The 22,502-nt window shown below is 47.5% G+C and overlaps 1 protein-coding gene and 1 pseudogene across 13 annotated transcripts in view; both read left to right on the top strand.

Annotated features, from left to right (window-relative positions):
• Positions 1-22,502, top strand: part of EVA1C (eva-1 homolog C) — a 105,562-nt gene that overhangs the window by 36,746 nt on the left and 46,314 nt on the right. For 9 of the 13 annotated variants that reach the window (XM_015133026.3, XM_077995843.1, XM_015133027.3 and 6 more), the window contains 3 exons: positions 6,694-6,890; positions 10,964-11,087; positions 21,276-21,428. In XM_015133026.3, the coding sequence (XP_014988512.2) occupies positions 6,694-6,890; positions 10,964-11,087; positions 21,276-21,428 (474 nt within the window). The remainder of the gene's footprint in view (positions 1-6,693; positions 6,891-10,963; positions 11,088-21,275; positions 21,429-22,502) is intronic. The other 4 variants (XM_077995845.1, XM_077995847.1, XM_028845379.2 and 1 more) reach the window with 2 other exon arrangements.
• LOC144339671 (protein GVQW1 pseudogene) lies at positions 9,026-9,726 on the top strand (annotated as a pseudogene).

Raw genomic sequence — 22,502 nt, 5'->3', positions numbered from 1 at the left:
TTAGATTATAAAAGCTCTGGCTGAAACTATTAAGAAATAAAGCAGTTTTGACTGATCCAACACGATGGCTAATTTTACCCGGAGGGAATCGTTAATAAACAGCTGCATTAGTAGTTGTTCTTTGAAAAGGATCTCTCTTGAACCAGCCAAGAAACCAAGGTGTGGAAAGCTCAGTGGCATGACTCTGCCCAGCACACTGAAATGATGAGCTTGCCGACTGGGAAAGGAGCATGCCGGAAAGGGCGTTAGATTAGGAGCAGCTCATCTGTCATCTGCCTTTTGTTTAAGGACGACCTCGGCAGCTGGCTCCTGCTCCACCCCACTTCCTACCTTCATCCTGGGAGACGCCTGGTCCACAGGGCATCTTCACTCTCAGTCCTGGCATCCTTGTTTCCAGCAACCCTCTCCATCAACCTCTTCTACCTCCTTCTGTGGCCACCCCTGGACATTTCCATAACCTGCAAATCCACCTTGAAATCACTCCTCAAACAACTCGTGGGCACAGCCTCCTGCCTTTCCAGCCTGCTGTGTGATTCCCTCACTCTGATCTTGCTGGTCCTCAGCAGGATCTCTGGTCCCTTGGGCCCCTCCCCTCTTCTGTGCTCATTTCCTTTCTTATATTTAGCTTGGAGCCCACGGTTCATCATTTTGAGCAGTCTTTGACAATAACCCCCTTCAAACTTGTCAGACCATAACCCACAGTAAGAAATCTAATACATATGAGCTGGGCGCAGTGGCTCATGCCTGTAATCCCAGCACTTTGGGAGGCTGAGGTGGGTGGATCACTTGAGGTCAGGAGTTCCAGACCAGCCTGGCCAAAAACAAAAATTAGCTGGGCATGGTGGCGGGAACCTGTAATCCCAGCTACTCTGGAGGCTGAGGCAGGAAAATTGCTTGAATCCAGGAGGTGGAGGTTGCAGTGAACCGAGATCGCGCCACTGCACTCCAGCCTGGGCGACAAAGGGAGACTCCGTCTCGGGGCAGCGGGGGTAGAGAAAGAAATCTAATACATATGGTCTAAGGGTCATCTGCATATGTATTTATCTATACACATACATATATGCACAAGCCTCTTTCAACTGTAACTCAATCACAATTATTTAAAAATCTCTCCCTGAACATCAGTTCTTACAGTTACAGCTCTATTTCTCTCATCTTCACCACACTGTTGCAACAGTCATCTATACAAACTGCATTAGTATTCCTATTGCTTCTGTAACAAGTTGCCACAAACTCAGTGACTTAAAACAGCACACATTTATTCTCTTACCGTTCTGGCAGTCAGATGTTTGCAATGAAGATTTCTGCATGGCTGCATTCCTTTTGGAGGTTTCAGGGCAAAATCTATTTCCTTGCCTTTTCCCGGTTCTAAAGACTGCCTACATTCTTGGGCTCATGGCTGCATCATTCCAACTACTGCTTCCATTGTCACAACTCCTTTCTCTGACTCTAACTCTCTTGCCTTCCTCCTTTTTTTCTTTGAGATGGAGTTTCTCTCTTGTTGCCTAGGCTGGAGTGCAATGGCGCTATCTCAGCTCACTGCAACCTCCACCTCCCGAGTTCAAGAGATTCTCCTGCCTCAGCCTCCCAAGTAGGGAGGGATCACAGGCATGCACCACCACACCCAGTTTATTTTCATATTTTTAGTAGAGACGAGGTTTCACCATGTTGGCCAGGCTGGTCTCGAACTCCTGACCTCAGATGATCCACCCACCTCGGCCTCCCAAAGTGCTGGGATTACAGGTGTGAGCCACTGCACCCAGCCACCTTCCTCCTTTTAAGAACTCTTGTGATTATATAAACCCCTTCCAGATAATCTAGGATAATCTCCCCAACTCAAAATCCTGAACTTAATCACATCTGCCAAGTCCCTTTTATCATGAATGTCTGGTAATGTAATCACCGGCCCTGGGGATTAAGGCCTGTGGACATCTTTGGGGACCGTTATTCTGCCTACCACATGAGCCATCTTTGACTTTCTTAACTTCCACTCACTTTTCTTTTTTCTTTTATTTATTTATTTATTTTTTTGTGACGGAGTTTTGTTGTTGTTGCCCAGGCTGGAGTGCAGTGGCGCGATCTCAGCTCACTGCAAGCTCCGCTTCCTGGGTTCACGCCATTCTCCTGCCTCAGCCTCCCGAGTAGCTGGGACTACAGGTGCCCGCCACCATGCCTGGCCAATTTTTTTTGTATTTTTAGTAGAGACAGGGTTTCACTGTGTTAGCCAGGATGGTCTCGATCTCCTGACCTTGTGATCCGCCGCCTGGGCCTCCCAAAGTGCTGGGATTACAGGCATGAGCCACTGTGCCCCGCCCTAAATAAACTTAATTTTTTAGAGAAGTTCTAGGTTCATAGAAAAATGGAGCAGAGGCTGGGCGCGGTGGCTCACACCTGTAATCCCAGCACTTTGGGAGGCTGGGATTGCTTGGGTGACAGAGTAAGACAACAACAACAGAAAAAAAAAAAAGAAAAGAAAAGAAAAAAAAATGGAGCAGAAAGTGCAGAGTTTTCATCAACCTCTACTCCCCCTCACCACACACACACATGCACAGCTTCCCCCACTAGCAGTATCAAACCTGAGTGGGACATTTGTCATAATCAATAAACCTACACTGACACACACTATCACCCAGAGTCCATAGTTTACATTAGCGCTCACTCTTGGTGTACGTTGCATGGGTCTGGACTTATGGACAATGACATGGGTCCACCATTGTAGTATCGCACAGAGTAGTTTCACTGCCCTAAAAATCCTCTGTGTTCCACCAATTCATTCCTCCTTTCTCCTGACCTCTGGCAACCATGGATATTTTCGCTGTCTCCATAGTTTTGCTTTTCCCAGAATGTCATATAGTTGGAATCATACAGTACACAGCCTTTTCGGATTGGTTTCTTTCACTTAGGAATATGCATTTAAGGTTTCTCCATGTCTTTTTGTGGTTTGATAGCTCATTTCATTTTAGTGCTAAGTAACATTCCATTGTCTGAATGTGGGCCTAGGTTTCTTTTTTTAATTTTTATTTATTTATTTATTTTTTGAGATGGGGTTTTGCTCTGTCTCCGTGGCTGGAGTGCAGTGGCACGATCTCGGCTCACTGCAGCCTCCACCTCCAGGGTTCAAGCAATTCCTCTACCTCAGCCTCCAGAGTAGTTGGGATTACAGGGGTGTGCCACCACACCCGGCTAATTTTTTGCCTTTTTTGTAGAGACGGAATTTCACCATGTTGACCTGGCTGGTATCGAACTCCTGACCTCAGGTGATCTGCCTGCCTCGGCCTCCCAAAGTGTTGGGATTACAGGTGTGAGCCACCACGCCTGGCCAGGTCTAGGTTTTTGAAGAAGGAATTGAACTGAGTGTAGGGCAGGCTGCACTGCTGAAGTGTCTTCTTTGTACTTGGATTGTGCTAGGACTGATAGACTTCAAAGTGCAAAGCGCCTGAAGGATCTTGCATTAGTCAGTTCTATGCACTGAGCTTCTGCCCCCAGAATACCACTCTCAGAATAAGAATATGATAAGGCCGGTTGGATAGGTGGGGCATGGATTGAAGGCTCAGGCCACTGCACTGCACATACAGGTCTTGATGTAAATGGTCTGGCAGAGGTCAAGTTCTATTTAGCGGGGATAGACGATGTGACAGAGTGAAGAAAGGTAATGGTCTAAACGCAGCAAAAGTTTCATTCCCACTCATGTGATAGTCTGTGGAGTAGGCAGCTCCTCTTTTCATGAACCTGGGACCCAGGTATCGTCCATCTTGTGGCTCTGCTTCTCCGGAGCTTTGTCATTTTTTTTCATCTAGCGATAGTGACACGGTCTTTTGGATAAGCCGTGAATATTAAACCAAAGGCACACTCTGAAAATTGATTTGACATGTGGTCAGCTGCTTATTTAGCATAGTCTGAGGGATGCTGGGGTGATGGACAAGAAGGTTTTCATGAGGAGGCTGAAGAGATCTAAGTATGGGGGTGCCAGCCTGGGGCACTTCAGAAGGGGCACTGGCCTAGGGGTAGCATCAGGGTGACCCTAAGTTCCCTGGGGCAGGGTGTGGCTCATGACAGGGTGTTGAGAACCCACCAAGAAGGCTGGAACTTTCAGTACTCATTGTTTTATGAGAGCCCGCCTGTGTGCCAGGCAAGAAGACACTGACCAGAGGCCCAGGGCCACTGAGGGGTCTCGGCCTGGTCTCTTGGTGCCTGGGGGGTACACTGTGCAAGTGATGATGTGGTTCCAAGGGGCATGACTCTGACCCACACTCCTGGTGCCAGTGTCCGTTTTGCCACTCATGTTAGATTTTGCTTCTGTAAGTGAACTTACTCAGGATGGCTGGTTTCTTGGCCACTCTTCCAGTGGTTTTCAAGGGTGAAAAAAGGAGTTTCAACAAGACAGCTAACGTCTGGATGAGCGTGCCAGGAAGTGTCTGTAGCCTTCCTCTAGAGAGCACTCTGGACTGGTGGGTGTGAGGACCCCAGGGCAGGCTGGCTCAGCCCCTTTGACTTCAGATTTCAGGGAAGCCCAGGGAGCTGGATTGGGCGCCTGGATTTTCCGAGAATTATATTTCTGAGAGGATTTTGAAACCTAAACAGGAATACTTTACACACAGGTCATCGAGCAGGAATTGGGAAGTTCCGAAGCTGCCCTCCTCCACGCCACCTCCTCCCTTCAGAGGCCAAGGGCTGCCAAGCTCTCTCCCACACACCTCAGTGAAAAGTCCCTGGCTCTCCTCCCAGCCGCCTCGCCGTGACCTCGTGAGGTGTAAGAAGGAGGAAGGGGATCTACATTCTGGATGAACCTTCCTTCCTCCTTGCCGAGAAATAGTTTAGGCCCCTGCGCCTGCTGGGCCTTAGAGCTTCTCAGAGCCCAGGGCCCAGTGTGGTTCCTGCAGGCTGCCTGGGAATTCCAAGGAGGCTGCCTGGCTGCCTGTCTTATTTCCAGCGTCTGCTGCAACCCATTTCCTAAGCTTGAGTGGCTGAAAACAACAGAAATTCGTCCTCTCACAGTTCTGGAGGCCAGAGTCTGAATCCAGGTGTTGGCAGGGCTGTGCTGCCTTTGAAGGTTCTAGGGAAGGCTCCTTCCTGGCCTTTTCCAGCTTTGGGTGGTGGCCGGCAGCGCTCGGCATTCCTTGACTTCAGATGCATCATTCCAGCTGCATGTGGCTGTCTTTCCTCTGTGTCTCTTCTTTTCTTCTTATAAGGACACCAGTCATATGGTGTTAAGGGCCCACCTTACTCCAGTATATTGCCAACTTAATTCATTACATCTGCAACCCCATTTCCAAATGTCACATTCTGAGGTTCCTGACGAATGTGAATTTGAGGGGACACTATTCAACCCACAGCAGAGCCCCACCATCACTTCCCCACACCGTGCCCTTGGAGCAGGCCCCTTTGTTGCACAGGGTACCCTGCCTGTCATTCCTCTCTAGCACCAAGACAGAGCTAAGAGTGATTTCTTGAAATGAAACTGCATCCTCTCATCCCAATAAGGCATGGCCTCACTAGTGGGAGATAAGCAAATGTAAGCCTTCCTCAGGACGGGTATCCACACGTCCAGGGTACACTCACCCCGATTTTTTTCCTGGTTTATAAAGGTGCTTCAGGACTCTTTGGCTCCTGGTCAATACCTTAGTGCTTCCTGAAGGGGAAAGAGCCCTCCAAACCATTCAGTAGGCCATCCCAGACCAAGGTTTCTGACCCAGACATTGAAACAGGAGGAGTTCCCTTATCCCCCTTGCAGGGCATGTGACAGGGACATGGCTTGCTTCTTCAGTACCCTGCTGCTCAAACCCCTAGATGGAACATGCAGACGGATAGGTCGTGGGGAGCATTTTTGGGCTCCGACCCCACAGCAGCATGTAGCATTGAGTGTTTACAGCTCCCGAAGCCCCAGTAGGCATGTGTTACAGCGGTCTCCTTCAGTTATGCGATCTGCAGGCAGCTTGTGTTAATCAGCTCAATTAGACCCTCTGCCTTATTACAAAGACAGAGGGCTTTCTGTATCCTGGATTCTTGCCTTAGTGTACTTGAAAAATCAGATCACACGTGGACTTAGAGAATGAGTGCCAGGTTTTATTGAGTGGAGGAGGTGGCTCTCAGATGGATGGGGAGCCAGAAGGGGGATGGAGTGGGAAGGTGGTCTTCGCCTAGAGTTGGGCCGCTCCAGCAGCTAGACTCTCCCTCCAACTGCCCCTGACTGAATTCCATGTTGCCCCACTGTCAAAAGCCTGCCGGCATCTGCTGGTATCTGTCGGTGTGATCTTCTGCTCCTCTTGACGTCCAGCCACTTGTGTCTGTGCCCACTAGGGTCTTGGGCTTTTTATGGGCACAGGATGGGGGTCATGGCAGGCCAGAGTAGTCTTGGAAAATGCAACATTTGGACATGGAAACAGGAATGCCTGTTCTCACTAAGGTCCATGGGCACAAACCCAAGGGTGGAGCCCTCACCAGGGACCCCATCCTTCTCTACCCAGCACTCCCCTGCCCCACTTCTGTATCAACATGAAAGCTGACATTTGCTTCTATGCCCCACCTCTGGGCCTGGTTTGGTGACTTTTGCACCAGAGCTGCTAGGGAGGCCCCACCCCACATGTTGTTGACTGAACAGCCCTTCCCCAGGGGAACCAACCTCCTCCTGTCCCCAAACCCATGGAGGAGTGGTGGGTTCCTGGGCCTCTTGTAACCCGACTGAATATTTTCCAGGTTACCTAACCAAACTCCTGCAAAACCACACCACCTATGCCTGTGATGGGGACTATTTGAATCTACAGTGCCCTCGGCATTCTACGATAAGTGTCCAATCGGCATTTTATGGGCAAGATTACCAAATGTGTAGTTCCCAGAAGCCCGCCTCCCAGAGGGAAGACAGCTTAACCTGTGTGGCACCCACCACCTTCCAGGTATTGCCTTTTGTAGACATGTTAAGATGATACAGTTTCAACACACACTCTTTCTCTCTCTCTCTGGGTGTAAATATATTTGTGATTATATAGTTCAATCCAAGCAAAACTGATCCATGAAAAATCCCAATTTATACAGATCACCAGTTTTGTAGGTGAGCCATTATTTGCTTCTCAAAGGATTTGTTACCCAACAAAACTAAATAGAATTCCTACCTATTGTAGAGCCCCCTTTGTGCACTTCAGTATGAATTTATTTGTAGGTTTACTCCTTACTTCAGTATAGCAAAGTACAACCAGGATGGATTCCAACCTCCAGGCCTACATCTCCCATAAATACTCCTGTAGAAAGGGAAGGTGGGTTCTTTAATAGAAACCACAAGTATCTCTTTGAGGCAGACATCTGAAGTCATGACCAACTTCTTAGAAAATGTACTCAAAGGGCTGGGCGCGGTGGCTCATGCCTGTAATCCCAGCACCTTGGGAGGTGAGGTGGGCGGATCACCAGGAGTTCAAGACCAGCCTGGCCAATATGGCGAAACCCCATCTCTACTAATAATACAAAAATCAGCTGAGCATGATGGCACGCACCTGTAGTCCCAGCTACTTGGGAGGCTGAGGCAGAAGAATCGCTTGAACCCAGGAGGCGGAGGTTACAGTGAGCTGAGATCGTGCCACTGCACTCTAGCCTGGGCAACAGAGTGGGACTCCATCTCAAAAAAAAAGAAAAAAGAAAAGAAAAAAGAAAATGTACTCAAGGAAGGAAACATCAGTAACCGCCTTGTGTTTTTTAATGGTTTGCTTCTCCAGTTATAGATAATCATGTCATTCTTGCTTGGAGCTATTTTAGGCAGCCTTTACTGACTCCTTCCTTCTACCAGATAGTACCAGGAATTGGGAGAGATGTGGCTTAAGTCATTCTTTTTGTGGTTGGCATATTTAGGGAAATATTTGGTATAGGAGAAGGTCAAACTAATATTTCAGTGATGGTTTTAGACTGTGCATGGCTTTCAATCATCTAAGCAGCTTCTACTTTACCATCTCTGGCCCCTAACATATACAACTAGTTGACCAGGATTACTCGGCCTTGGATTTTTTTTTAATGCCTCCAAGTTCCATATGAATACATTTAAAGCAGGGAGTTTAAAGCAGCTGGCAAGTTGGAAGTCTGTTTGATTTTGTCAACCATAGGAAATATGGATAAAGATAAATTTGCTAGGAGAACTAAGGAGAAATAGGAGTAGTTTTAATGCTGTGTAGTTCTCCTTAAGGCCCAAATAGGAGACGCAAAACTAATGTGATGATGTAAGAAGTTTTCTATTTCTCACACCATCCCTTGCTTCCACTCCAAGCATAGTAGTATCTGGGTATTCAGGTGATTGGTGAAACACACCAGTTGAGTAGCCAAAATGAATGTGTTTGAATGACTGCCCGTGACATGGTTTCTATACCTTGAGGAGAAACAATGTTTCTTCAGGAGACAAAAAGTTGCTTTCCCTGTGTGCTCCACTGTCTTAGTCCTTTTTGTGCTGCTATAACGGCGTACCTGAGCCTGGGTAATTTGTAAGGAACTGACATTGATTTCTCACTGTTCTGAAGGTCAGGAAGTCGAAGAGCAAGGAGCCACAGGTTTGGTGTCTCTAATTCCAGGATGGCTCCTTGAACACTACATCCTCTAGGGGGTTGGGGAACGCTGGTACTCACGTGGCAGAAGAATGGAAGGGGCAAGAGGAGGGGGGCCAAACTTGCCATTTATAATAAGCCTAGTGCCTAGTGCCACTCTAACAACCTACTCCTGAAAAAACAACAACAACAACAAAAAACAGTATTAATCCATTCATGAGGATGGAGGCCTGATGGTCTAATCGCCCCTTAAAGACTCCACCTGTTAATACTGTTACAGTGGCAATTACATTTCGATGTGAGTTTTGGGGGGGATAAACGTTCCAGCCATAGCACCCACCCTACCCCTAATTCTCTCCGTTGGGTGCCACCCCAGGAGCTACACCTCTCTTGACTCACCCCCATTTCTCAGTCACCTGCCCTGGCCATCCATCCTTGGATCCCAGGCTACCTGCTGCCCTCCTGGGTGCATGAAATTGGCCAGTACCAACATTTTTTCTAAAGCGGCTACTCTGTAAAAGTATGAACTCCTGGCACACACTAGAGCATGGGCACCACCCCCACCATTCCACGGGTACCTGCCTCTGCCAGATACCCCTGAGGGAAGAGGATGTTCTATAACCAGGCCGACAGGTTAGCATCTGTGAACACAGTTCTGATGTTGTTGGGAGGGTTTGTTTGCCAGAAACATCCCCATGCACTACTCTTTCAACCAGAGGTCAAGAAGTCCTTTACTTTTGTGTCTTTTGTGTTTATTTGAGACAGAGTTTCGCTCTTATTGCCCAGGCTGGAATGCAATGGGGCAATCTTGGCTCACCGCAACCTCCACCTCCCAGGTTCAAGCAATTCTCCTGCCTCAGCCTCCTGAGTAGCTACGATCACAGGCGCCCACCACCACGCCCAGCTAATTTTTTAATTTTTTTGTAGAGAAAGGGTTTCACTATGTTAGTCAGGCTGGTCTTGAACTCCTGACCTCAGGTGATCTGCCTGCCTCGGCCTCCCAAAATGCTGGGATTACAGGCATGAGCCACTGCACCCAGCCTTCTTTTGTGTCTTTTAAGCTGCACTCGGAGCCCAGGCAAGGTGCTTCCTCAGAGGGAGGTTGCTTAATGTGGGGAGACGTCCACACGGGAGACCACAGCTGATCCATCCCTTGACTGTCAACGGGAAGTCCCCCTTTCTGCATTTTCCAGCTCATGACATAGTTTGGAAACAGCCCTGCCCTGGGGTCTGCTCTGCGGTTGTAACCGCGGAGCCCTCCAGTGACGTCTGTGGGCTGAGTCATTTCACAATGACGTTTGGCCATGCCACATGCAGTCATCTGAAAGCTGCACCCTCTGGGGTCTGAGGGGTTTCTGGGGTGTTTTTTTCTGATTGAGACACATCTGCTGGGCCCCTGAGAGAACGGGGTATAGCTGGCAGGGCCAGCATGCTTCGCAGAGATACTCCATGAGCTACCATGAGAACATGGTGACTCAGAGAGGCTCATGTGTTTGCACTAAATTCAGACCTAAAGTAATAAGCAGATTCTTGGGAATTTTTTTTTTTTTAACTGTGCTTGGTGTCCTTTTTGTTTTTGTTTTAACCAGACCCAAGTTCAGGACCTCTGTGTTTATCACAGGCAGGACTTGTTCCATTTGGGAATGAGGACCTAGAGAACAGCAGCAAAATGCTGAGCCTTATCAGGACCTGGAGGAGGGCGTCCTGTGAGCTTCCACAGAACAGATGTCTTAAACACGAAGGCGCTGCCTGGAAAAAATCAGGAGACAGAGAGAGACTGAGATTTGAAGGAAAGCCTTTACTCCCAATGCTCAACAGAAAGTCTGAGTACTCCACTAAGAAAACTGCTCCCCGAGGGAGACGTGGGTCCCATCCTCTTGAGTTTGATGAGGGTGGGAATCAGCTTTGTAATTTTTATTTTTTGGCCTGGGGACAGTTCGTAAGCTGGAAAGGGTTTGGGTCCTCAAGGGCTCCCCAGTGCACAGCTCTCCTGTGGCCTGTGTAGGGCCGTTTAAGGATGAAGGGCCAGGACTGTGATTGCTGATGGTCACAGCTCTTTCAGCTTAAAGCTAGGGGACCCCACTCGAAGGGGACCTTGAAGTCCCCTGCACCCCAATACTGGAAAGTACTCTGACCTCGCTTGCACCTCCTAGAGCCTCAGTAGTCAGTGCCTTTGCTGAAAGTATCAGCAGCCGCACCCGTGGTGGTGAATCAGAGGTTAGTTTTCCCAGGAGCCTGGCACTATTGGATCAGGTTTCTTTTCAGGAGAAAGAGCAGGGAGACAGGGAGCCAATCCACTCACCCACGTGTATGCTCTTCGGCCTTAGACACAGCTTGGCCAGGTGGGGAGGCGTCCTTCCCTTTGCAGAGCCCAGAGCAGCCCAGGTTCGGGTCTGGCAGTCACTGTGAGCAGTTTTCAAGCCTGTCCCTTTTCTACCCTCTCCTTCTAGAAGGTGCTGGACGAATGCCAGAACCAGCGGGCCTGCCACCTCCTGGTCAATAGCCGTGTTTTTGGACCTGACCTTTGTCCAGGAAGCAGTAAATACCTCCTGGTCTCCTTTAAATGCCAACCTAGTAAGTAACTTCGGAGGGGGACAGTGTGTTTGGGGTGTGGTTCTCGCTTCCTTCACACTCCTGGTCAAAATTCTCTGCCCGTTGGCATTTGTCCAACTTTGAAACTCATTAATAGAAACATTGGGCTCCATCCTACCCAGTTTTTTAGAGAGAGAGAAAGACAGAGAGAGAGAGCGAAAGAGAGGGATTTTGTGTGCGTGAGTCTGCACATGCCTTCATTTTCTTACAAATGCCTGAATTTTAAGAATCCAATCTGTAAAACTCAGTTGTACTGATGCTACAGCTCCCAGGGGTGGTGAGAGACTGCTGTTGCTGTTCCTCAAAGTGAGGAGCTGGTTCTGCTTTTCAGAGGTGTCTTGTGCTGAGATTGAGGGGCTCCCTGTTTTTCCTTGAGGCTCAGTGGCCCACTTGCCACCTGCACCCACTGCTTCAGAGCTTTGATCTGGCTCCTCCCGCCCTCACCCACGGCAGGGGCTCCTTGTTCCCCAGGAGAGTGACAAGGGGCATGGCTGGAGCACTCTCTTTTATTCTGGTTCTTGTTCTTTTCTCCATTGACTTTTGCCATTTCTAACATGCATCAGCTTTGTGATGGCCAAAAATAATCCCTCTTCCATGGGTGGGTCACACTTCTAGGCGCCAAGAACCTGCCTGAGATAAATCATAGGTCACTGTGGCATTAGAGGTTCCTGCACACCTTGTTGCAAAGAAACGATAGCAGTATGTTTAACCAAACAATGAGAAGTTAAGCTTTTTTTTTTTTTTTTTTTGAGACAGAGTTTCACTCTTATTGCCCAGGCTGGAGTGCAGTGGGCAATCTCGGCTCACCACAACCTTCGCCTCCCAGGTTCAAGCAATTCTCCTGCCTCAGCTTCCCGAGTAGCCGGGACTACAGGCATGTGCCACCGTGCCTGGCTAATTTTGTATTTTTAGTAGAGAGAGGGTTTCGCCATGCTGGTCAGGCTGGTCTTGAACTCCTGACCTCAGGTGATCCACCCGTCTTGGCCTCCCAAAGTGCTGGGATTACAGGCATGAGCCACCGCGTCTGGTCAAGTTAAGCATTTTTAAGCCTCCTCCCTGCCACCCAACACAACTGTTTTCACTTTTTGCATTTTGTTGTCTGTTAGCTCCCATCCTGGAGCCCAGAGTTCCCCGATATCCTGGTGGCCTAGGTGCCAGACTTATGTGGGGAGAGGTCAGGCCACACTCGTACTGTAGTCTCAGGTACACAACTGGGAACAAACCCCCCGAACCCTTCAGCAGATATGCAGGCTTCTGTCAAACTCCTTCCCTGCCAGGGCCCACATACGTCGAAACTGCCCTGTGCTTTTCTAATACAGCACATGCAAAGGCACTCATGCTCTCACAGCATATAATAGGTACTCGTCACACACGCCTCTCATAATAGACATCATCACCCACAGGCACACACTAGCACAACCTTATACCCCATTATACACACTCAAACGCACACAAGCTGTCACACTCACTCACACTATCATACATGCTCACACACGCTCACATGTACAGACAATCGCAAATACCTACAAGCAGGCCCAGCCATTCAGAACCGCCGGAACTCCCTTCGTGACCCCTCTCTACCCTCCCTCCAGCACCAGACATTGGGATCACCTCCTGCCTCAGTCAACAGACTCAGGAAATCACACCAAGATCTCAGTGTTCTTCCTCACTTCCCTCCCACCGCTGAACCTCACAGATGACTGTGTCATGGCCTTGAAGACACCCTTGACTGCCATTAGCGTCGCCTTCTTTTTTTTTCTGTTCTCCACTTCCCTCCTTCCATGGTGTAAAAGATTGCCCTTTAAAAAGTGGCTCTTGGCTGGGGGCGGTGGCTTACGCCTGTAATCCCAGCACTTTGGGAGGCCAAGGCAGGCAGATCACCTGAGGTCGGGTGCTTGAGACCAGCCTGACCAACATGGAGAAACCCCGTCTCTACTAAAAATATGAAATTAGCTGGGCATAGTGGCGGATGCCTGTAATCCCAGCTACTCGAGAGGCTGAGGCAGGAGAATCGCTTGAACCCGGGAGGCAGAGGTTGCAGTGAGCTGAGATGGCACCATTGTACTCCCGCCTGGGCGACAGAGCGAGACTCTGTCTCGGGGAAAAAAAAAAAAAAAAGCTCTTGTTCAAGATGTTAACAGTTGGAGAACTGAGGTGGTAGGAATATGGCTGTTGGTTGTGATATTCTTTCACATTTTCTATATGTTTGAAATGTTTCATAAGTTGAGAAAAGCCAGCCTCTAAGAGACGTCAAATGACCTTTGTAAAATTGCCCGAGCCTCAGATAAGTCAGTGCAGAGCCCCAGCCCCGCAACTGTGGTGTGAGGCTTCCTCTGGTTTACTCATATCATTTCAGCAAACACTTATGAAGCCCCCACCGTGCACAGGAGTGGAGGATGAAGAGAACCCACATCCTGCAGACATTCCCTGAATGGCGGTTCTATCGTGGGTGGTGTCCACACCCCCTCCAGGGTATTTCTCAACCTTCCTTCACCCAGCAACCATTCCTAAGATCTTCACACAGCTGGTTCCTTCTCCTTATGTAATCTCCACCCCAAACAGCACCTTTCAAGAGAGACCCTCTTTGTCCAAAAAACAGCAACAACAACCAAAAAAAAAACCCCTCTACTATCACAGCATCCTATGTTATTTTCTTCACAGCACATCATCATTTGGATTTACCTTATTTGTGGCCTGTGTATGATTTGCACACACACTGCATCAGATTGTGAGCATCATGAAAGCAGGAACTCTGTGTGGTTCAGCATTGTCACCCCAGAGCAGTAGGTGCTTAATATGTATTCACAGAGCAAATGTTCACCCAGCAGGGGCCAGGTCCTGTGCTCAGCACTGGGGAGACACAGGTGAGCACATCCTTGGTAACCAGATTGTCCAGTCCTGTGAGGCCTGATATTCACTGTGAGTTTCACACAAATATGTGCAAGATTCCAGGTAGGGTCAGGGCTTCATGGAGAGGCACTTGGTACTATGCAAGCAGCTTGCAGAAGAATTTTTTTTTTTTTCTTGAGATAGGGTCTCACTCCATCACCCAGGCTGGAGTATAGTGGCTTGATCTTGGCTCACTGCAACCTCTGCCTCACGGGTTCAAGCAATTCTTCTGCCTCAGCCTCCTGAGTAACTGGGATTACAGGCATGCACCACCACACCTGGCTAATTTTTGTATTTTTAGTAGAGACCTGGTTTCTCCATGTTGGCCAGGCTGGTCTTGAACTCCTGACCTCAAGTGATCTGTCCCCCTTGGCCTCCCAAAGTGCTGGGATCACAGGCGTGAACCACCGTGCCCAGCCTCATAGAAGGAATTGACCTCAACTGGGGGTTCAGTGGAGTCTTTTTGGACCAAGTGGTGACGGAGCTGAGAACTGCAGGGATGCAGGGCACAGAAAGAGTGCGCCATACAGAAGCCTGTGGCTGGGGGTTGCAGGTGCATTGGCGCAGCCAGTCACGGGGTAGGAGCACAGAAGCAAGATAGCAGGAGAGAGCACCAGCTGGGGAGCTGGAGTAGGGATCCTGAGCCCTCAGAGCCAAGGAAGGAGTTGGGGCTCTATCTGTAGGGCAGCATTTAAGCAGGGAGGGTGCTAAGATGAAGTCATAAGGCCCCACTGGCTGCCCCATAGAGAGCAGATGAGAGGCAGAGCCCCTGTGTAACCTGGACACCGGCAACCTGAGCACTGCCATTTAGGAGGTGGAAGTGAGATTGTCTGCACACCTTCCTGCCTCTTTTTCTGCATCTCTCACACTTCCTGAGGCTCTTCTCACTTCCCAGTTCTAGTCGGGGCAGGACACTGTGAATGTCCAAAGGCTGCACGGCTGTACCCTGTGGTGTGTGGAGCCAGTGCTTATCATGCAAGCCAGTTATGCATGTGTTACCAGCTCTGCCTGTGTTCTGTGGAATCTGCCACAGTGGGAATATTTACACCAGGGAAACTGGCAAATGCCACTGATTGGGTTTATTTGTTTGTCTTTACGGAAAGCTATTTTACCAGCAAGCCTCACTGGAAACTTCTTTTCCTTAATGTGCATTATGCTTCCTTCCTCAAAACCTCACCTCCCAAATTGCAGCCTTTCAGGAAATGTAGGTTTCAGCGAGGCTTGGATTTAGGTAGTTCTGGGTTCATATTCCTTTCTGCTGTGTATCTGCTGTGTGTTGGGCAGTGTAGGGACACTTTCTAGGACTCGGTTGTAACATGGGATTATGTCTCTTCTGCAGAGGGCTGTTATAAGACTGTGAAAACACAGTGTTGTATGTAACATGCTTAGCACAGGACCATGGAGTTGAGCTCAGCAGTTGGTAGCTATTATTTCAATAAAGCTGATTCAAGTCACTCTGCTAAAGACATGAATGACTAAATGATTTAGTCATGCCTGTCATTCCGGCATTTTGGGAAGCCAAGGCAGGAGAATTGTTTGAGGCCAGTAGTCAGAGACTAGCCTGGGTAACATAGTGAGACCCCTATCTCTCTTAAAAAAAAAAAAAAAAAAGAAAAGAAAATTAGCAGGGCATAGTGGCAGACACCTGCAGTCCTAGCTCTTTGGGAGGCTGCAGCGAAAGGATTGCTTGAGCCCAGGAATCTGAGGTTACAATGAACTATGATCTCACCACTGCACTCCAATCTAGATGACAGGGTGAGATCTATTTACTAAAGAAAGAATAACAATAAATAAAAGTGACTGTCTACATTTCAACATCACTATGCACTGGCAATTGTATACAATGTCAGTAATAAAATACTCTCACCACGGCAGATCCTTCCTCTGCCCACCTTTGAAAGGTGGCTGGTGATGTGTTGGGAACAGGTCCCCCAAAATCTGGCCATGAACTGGCCCCCAAACAGGCCATAAACAAAATCTCTGCAGCACAAAATCTCTGCATCACAAACATGTGACATGTTCATGATGGCCATGACGCCCATGATGGAAGGTTGTGGGTTTACCGGAATGAGGGCAAGGAACACCTGGCCCACCCAGGGCGAAAAACCGCTTAAAGGAGTTCTTAACCACAAACAATAGCATGAGCGATCTGTGCCTTAAGGACTTGCTCCTGCGGCAGATATCTAGCCAGAGCCCATCCCTCTATTTCGGCCCATCCCTTTATTTCTCATAAGGAATACTTTTAGTTAATCTATAATCTATAGAAACAGTGCTTGTCACTGGCTTGCTGTCAGTAAATATGTGGGTAAATCTCTGTTCCAGGCTCTCAGCTCTGGAGGCTGTGAGACCCCTGATTTCCCACTCCACACCTCTATATTTCTGTGTGTGTGTCTCTAATTCCTCCAGCACCACTGGGTTAGGGTCTTTCCAACTGAGCTGGTCTCGGCAGTGATGTGCTTTTGTGACTGTTGTATCGAAGAGAAGCAGAATGACCCACATAGCCCGCTCATTAGTAGGTTGGTGCAAAAATAATCACGGTTTTTGCCTATTGCTTTTAAGGGCAAAAATCACAGTCACTTTTGCACCAATTTAATAAAATGAGGAAGGGGAATTTCGTCGCTGTTGTCATTTAAGCAGAGTCGTGGTTCTACCTTCCCAGGCCCCTGCCATCCTCCCCATCTAAACTCCCAGGAGAGTTGGCAACCCACTTCTGGAAGGCTGCACACACCTTCTCTAATCTGAGACCAGTTGAGAACTCTAACCCAGCTCTAAAACAAATTCTAGCCTTCTAAGAAAAGTAGCAATGATATTAGTAGTTTCTTAATTTTTTATAATCCAGAAATGTCACTCTTATGTGACAGTGAATTAGCACATTCCCAAGGAACCAAGTGACTCAATGTAACACAGCAGTCACCCCAAGGATGTAATATGACACGCACAGGCCCCTCCGTTCCAGGAGATGATTTGCCCATAATCTGGGGACGAAATCGCTGGAGGCCTTGCATGTGGGTGTTGCGTTACTCTGGGAGGGTTTTGTTGGCATCGAGGCTACCTTTAATGAATGGGCTTTAATAAATCAAAGAGATGTGGCTAATAAATGCGTTTCATGACATGCCTTAAACAAAACAAAACAAAAAAACTCTTCTAACTTTTAAAAATTTTGATTTAACAAAAAAGAAAAAGAAAAAGAAAAAAGATTTCCATTTAAAAAGTTTCCAATTTGTGGAGATAAGGCTTGTTTTTGTCCTGCCTTCTCCCATCCTCTTTCTGTGCCAGCTCTGCCACCGGAAGGCATTCTTAACATTTTTCTGAGTTCTTATGGTTGGAAGGGGGCTTTGGCTCTTTTGGTGTTTCTATCCAAGCCCTCTTTTCTGCATCAAAGGCCATCGTTCACTCTGGGTCTTTGAAGTCAGGCAAAATGTTGTTGTTGGTGGGATTTAGCATCTACTCATAAACTGCATACAAATGCCAGTGCGGATATGACTCACCAAAAAGAATCAAACCTTCTGACGTTGGGGTCAGACTTAGCAGTCTTTTCTTTAGAGAATGAAAACAAAACTTGCCTTGGCTCTAAGTTTAAGCTGTTGAATTAAGATTCCAGTGAGTGGGTAAAGGGCCTTCGAGACATTTGCTTAGTCACCATTTTCATTTTTCTTCCTCGTGGAGGTTCTTCCTGCTTATTAAACTACCAGGGCAGGATGGGGATTTTGTGAGCATCTGTAGGCTGGCTTCTGCTCTGAGCCTTTCATTCATCTTGAATGTTCGCATCCTCATGGATGAAAGGATAGCAACAAAGTTTGCCAGCAGCAGAGCTGGTGGTCCTCTTGAGATTTTGTAAAGTTTGCCTTCCTGTGGTCCAAAATTTGGCCTTGCTGTTGCTTCTCTGCTTTTGGTAGAACGTCATGGAAATTTACAAGGTACAGAAAGATGCTGTTTAGTCCAGGCACGGTGGCTCACGCCTGTAATCCCAGCATTTGGGGAGGTCTAGGTGGGTGGATCATTTGAGGTCAGGAGTTCAAGACCAGCCTAGCCAACATGGTGAAACTCTGTCTCTACTAAAAATACAAAAATTAGCCAGGCCTGGTGGCACATGCCTGTAATCCCAGCTCCTCGGGAGGCTGAGGCAGGAGAATGGCTTGAACCTGGGAGGTGGAAGTTGCGGTGAGATGAGATTGCGTCCCCTGCACTCCAGCCTGGGTGACAGAGTGAGACCCTGTCAGAAAAAGAAAGAAAGAAGGAGGAGGGGGGAGAGAGAGAGAGAGAGAGAGGAGAGAGAGAGAGAGAGAGAGGAGAGGGAGAGAGAGAGGGAGGGAGGGAGGGAGGGAGGGAGAGAGAGAGGGAGGGAGGGAGGGAGGGAGAGAGATAAAGAGAAAGAAAGAAAGAAAGAAAGAAAGAAAGAAAGAAAGAAAGAAAGAAAGAAAGAAAGAAAGAAAGAAAAAAGGTGGCATTTATATTTAAAAATTATTGTCTTTCACTTTTTTAAGTTTGGAGCTTGGCATCATTGATGCCAGGATACGAAGATCCAGCCAGCTGCTGTGGCCCTAATGTGTACAGCTCATGCCTTTCTGTAGGGATTAAGGTGGGCGTTTTCAAATTGTGATTGCAGCTCATGGTAGGAAAAGATTTTCACATTTTGGCCCAGTGGAACACATACTCATATACACACAACTGAAAAACAAATGTTTACATTACAAAACAGTGTTTATACTTTCTTCATGTGATGCCCTTTGCTGTTTCCTAAACTACTGTATTCTTTATTTTAAAAAATTGCTGGTTACAACGCACTAATGATTTCAAGACTCATGAATGAACCTCAAATCACAGTTTGGAAAACTTGGGCTTGAGGTGCCTGTGGGAGCTGGAATCCGCCTGCACTTCCAATCCAGGAAAGAAAAGTGGAAGGAGAACATGAGCATGTGCGAGGAGTGAGAAGCTGGGGTGGAAGAGGTTCCCTCTGGACAGTCTTCCCGCCCACTCCGGGCCAGCCCATTACAGCCCTAGCAGTTCTTGCCATTTAACTCTTGTTTGCAGTTAACGCCAATGCTTGTTTGGCTAAAAAATGCGCCTGTCTGCTGTGTGGTTGCCATTTCAAAGTAGAAGACTCCAGAACAAGGGTGATAGAGTAGAGCTAGCATTTTTTAAAGAATTTTCTTTACAGAATGTTGGCAAGGATAAGAACCACATATGCAAATAAATGACCGTGGTCCCCTTTATATTTTGCTTTGCTTTGATTTTGCGAAGTTTAAGATAAGTGACAATCTAGGAGAGATTTTCTAACACCTAAGAGACAAAAGTTAGCATCCGGAATACATGAATCACTCCTGCAAATTTTAAAAATCCATCACACACTATGCAAAGGATTTGAAGAGGTTGTTCACAGAAGGACTGCTTTGAATATCAATTTATTAATACATTTAAAGCTGTTAGAACAGGGCCTAGTTGGGAGGAAGTCTTCAGCAAGTATTAGCTATTATTATTATTTATTATTATTTTTGAGATGAAGGCTTGCTCTGTTCCTCAGGCTGCAGTGCAGTGGCACAATCTCAGCTCACTGCAACCTTCCCCTCCTGGGTTCGTGATTCTCCTGCCTCAGCCTCCTGAGTAGCTGGGATTACAGGCACCCAACATCACGCCTGGCTAATATTCGTAGTTTTAGTAGAGACGGGGTTTCGCTATGTTGGCCAGGCTGGTCTCGAACTCCTGACCTCAGGTGATCCACCCACCTCAGCCTCTCAAGGTGCTGAGATATCATTTACATAGCATAAAATTCACATTTTTCAAGTGTACAATCCAGTGATTTTCAGTGAATTTACTGAGTTGTGCAACCGTGAGCACAGTCCAGCATGGGACATTCCCACCATCTCAGAAGGCTTCCCTGTGTCTATTTTCTGTCACTCTGTGACCTCACTTTCAGCCTCAGGTGCCCACTTACCTACATTCTGCCCCTAAAGGTTTGCCTCTTCTCAATTCTTCATATAAAAGGAATCACACCGTATGCGGTCTTTTGTGTCTGGAGTGTTAGCTTTTACTGCTTTAAAAAAATCAAATCATTATTAAACATTTTCACTAATTAAATGGTTTTGGAGTACATTCTTTAAAAAAAAAATACGTTTTCTTCAACAGTGCATTCATAATGCCAACTTTGTATGACATTGCAAAGAAAGATTTTACTATGATAAGCAGATTAAACAAACAAATTTTCCCTGAATTCTTTGAGAACAACGTACAACCTGGTCCAGATCATCCTAACCTAGAATGCGCCATCAGCTTGATAGTCAGTCGTTCCTGGATTTACCAGATTTGGGGCAGAGTTTCCATGCTTCTCTAAAGAGGGATTCTTAACTGACACCGTGCCTTGTTTTTGCCCCTTTCCTAGTAAAGGAAATGATTTGATTTGGTATCATATCATCTTTCTTGCTTTTTTTTAATTAGAAACGAGGCCTTGCTATGTTTCCCAGGCTGGCCTCCGACTTCCGGGCTTAAGTGATCCTCCTGCCTCAGCCTCCCTCCCAAGATGCTGGGATTACGGGTGTGAGCCACTGTGCCCGGTCTCTTTTCTTGTCTTTTAAACAAATAAATGTAAGCCGGGCATGGTGTGCACTCATATTCCCAGGTACTTGAGAAGCTGAGGGGAGAGGATCCTTTGAGCCTAGGTTTGAGCCCAAGAGTTCAAGGCTGCAGTGAGCTATGATTGCACCACTGCACTCTAGCCTGGGTAACAGAGTGAAACCCTGTCTCTAAAAAACTAAACTAAACTAAACTAATAAATAATTCGTACACACATGGGGATGCCAGTGGAGGGGCTGGAGGTGAGGTTTAACCAGGCTGTCTCCAGAGAGAGAAAGAAGCTTAATGCTTCTTTCAAGTAACTTCTGGTCTGTCTTTACCTATGTGGATCCCAAGCCAACATTTGAGAAAAGGCTCCCTTCGGTGAAGGAACGTGTGACCTTAAGTGGTGAGCGAGAGAAACTTCCTTTCTAGCCAGGCCCTGCCTGGGACCTAACTCCATGCGTCTGCCTCCTTAACTCTGGCACCTCTCCTCCATTTGCCCCTTAGTATAATTCCCAGGGTCTTTGCGCTTGTCAGCAGGTTACTTCCCACCCGCTTCCTGCAGAGGGCTTTGTTTTCTAGGGTCAGAGACAGCATGAGCCCAGAGGGCCATCCCTACCGCCCCCTTCTCAGGGTGCAGCCCCAGGGAAATGAGCAGGGGGACTTGGACAGAGCTCACCGATTCCTTCTGGGGGAAGCTGATGGTGCCTTCAATTTTTGTTTCTGCTTCAGATGAATTAAAAAACAAAACCGTGTGTGAAGACCAGGAGCTGAAACTGCACTGCCATGAATCCAAGTTCCTCAACATCTACTCTGCGACCTACGGCAGGAGGACCCAGGAAAAGGACATCTGCTCCTCCGAGGCAGAGCGGCTCCCCCCTTTCGGTATGTGCTTTTGTATGTGTATTAGTCAGGGATCTCTAGAGGGACAGAACTAATAGGATATATATATATATATCCTATATGATCGTGGAAGTTAATACTTAACACGATCACAATCTTGTGATCGTGTAATTGATACTTAATAAACTCCCATATATAAGTGTGTGTGTGTGTGTGTATGTGTATATATACATATATATATGCTTGTAAACAGTAATCTGCCAAAAATAAATAAGTAAAAGAACAAGAACTGGCCGGGCGCGGTGGCTCACGCCTGTAATCCCAGCACTTTGGGAGGCTGAGGCGGGCAGATCACAAGGTCAGGAGTTCGAGACCAGCCTGGCCAATATGGTGAAATCCCGTCTCTACTAAAACTACAAAAATTAGCCAGGCATGGTGGGGTACACCTGTAATCCCAGCTACTCAGGAGGCTGAGGCAGGATAATTGCTTGAACCCGGGAGGTGGAGGTTGCAGTGAGCCAAGATCGTGCCATTACACTCTAACCTGGGCAACAAGAGCAAGACTCTGTCTCAAAAAAAAAAAAAAAAAAAAAAAGAACTGAAGACATAAACACTAAGAATAGTACCCACCTCCCCTTTACATACATATAAAGAATAGTACCCCACTCCCCTTTATATATATGTAAATAAAGGGGAGTTTATTACTATTAATTTACACGGTCACAGGTCCCACAATAGGCTGACTGCAGGCTGAGGAGCAGGGAGAGCCAGTTTGAGCCTCAAAACTGAAGAACTTGGAGTCCGATGTTCGAGGGCAGGAAGCATCCAGCACGAGAGAAAGATGTAGACCTGGAGGCTAAGGCAGTCTCTCCTCTTCACGTTTTTCTGCCTGCTTTCTATTTGCTGGCCTCTGATTCGATGGTGCCCACCAGATTAAGGGTGGGTCTGCCTTTCCCAGCCCACTGACTCAAACATTAATCTCTTTTGGCAACACCCTCACAGACACACCCAGGAAATACTTTGTATCCTCCAATCCAATCAAGTTGACACTCAGTATTAACCATCACAGTAGGGTTATACTTAGGGTGCAGTCTGAGCGGATTAAGGCCCTGGCTC

This window comes from Macaca mulatta, chromosome 3, assembly GCF_049350105.2.
Source record: "Macaca mulatta isolate MMU2019108-1 chromosome 3, T2T-MMU8v2.0, whole genome shotgun sequence".
NCBI classification, from domain to species: Eukaryota; Metazoa; Chordata; class Mammalia; order Primates; family Cercopithecidae; genus Macaca; species Macaca mulatta.
This window is presented reverse-complemented; position numbering and strand designations above follow the sequence as displayed.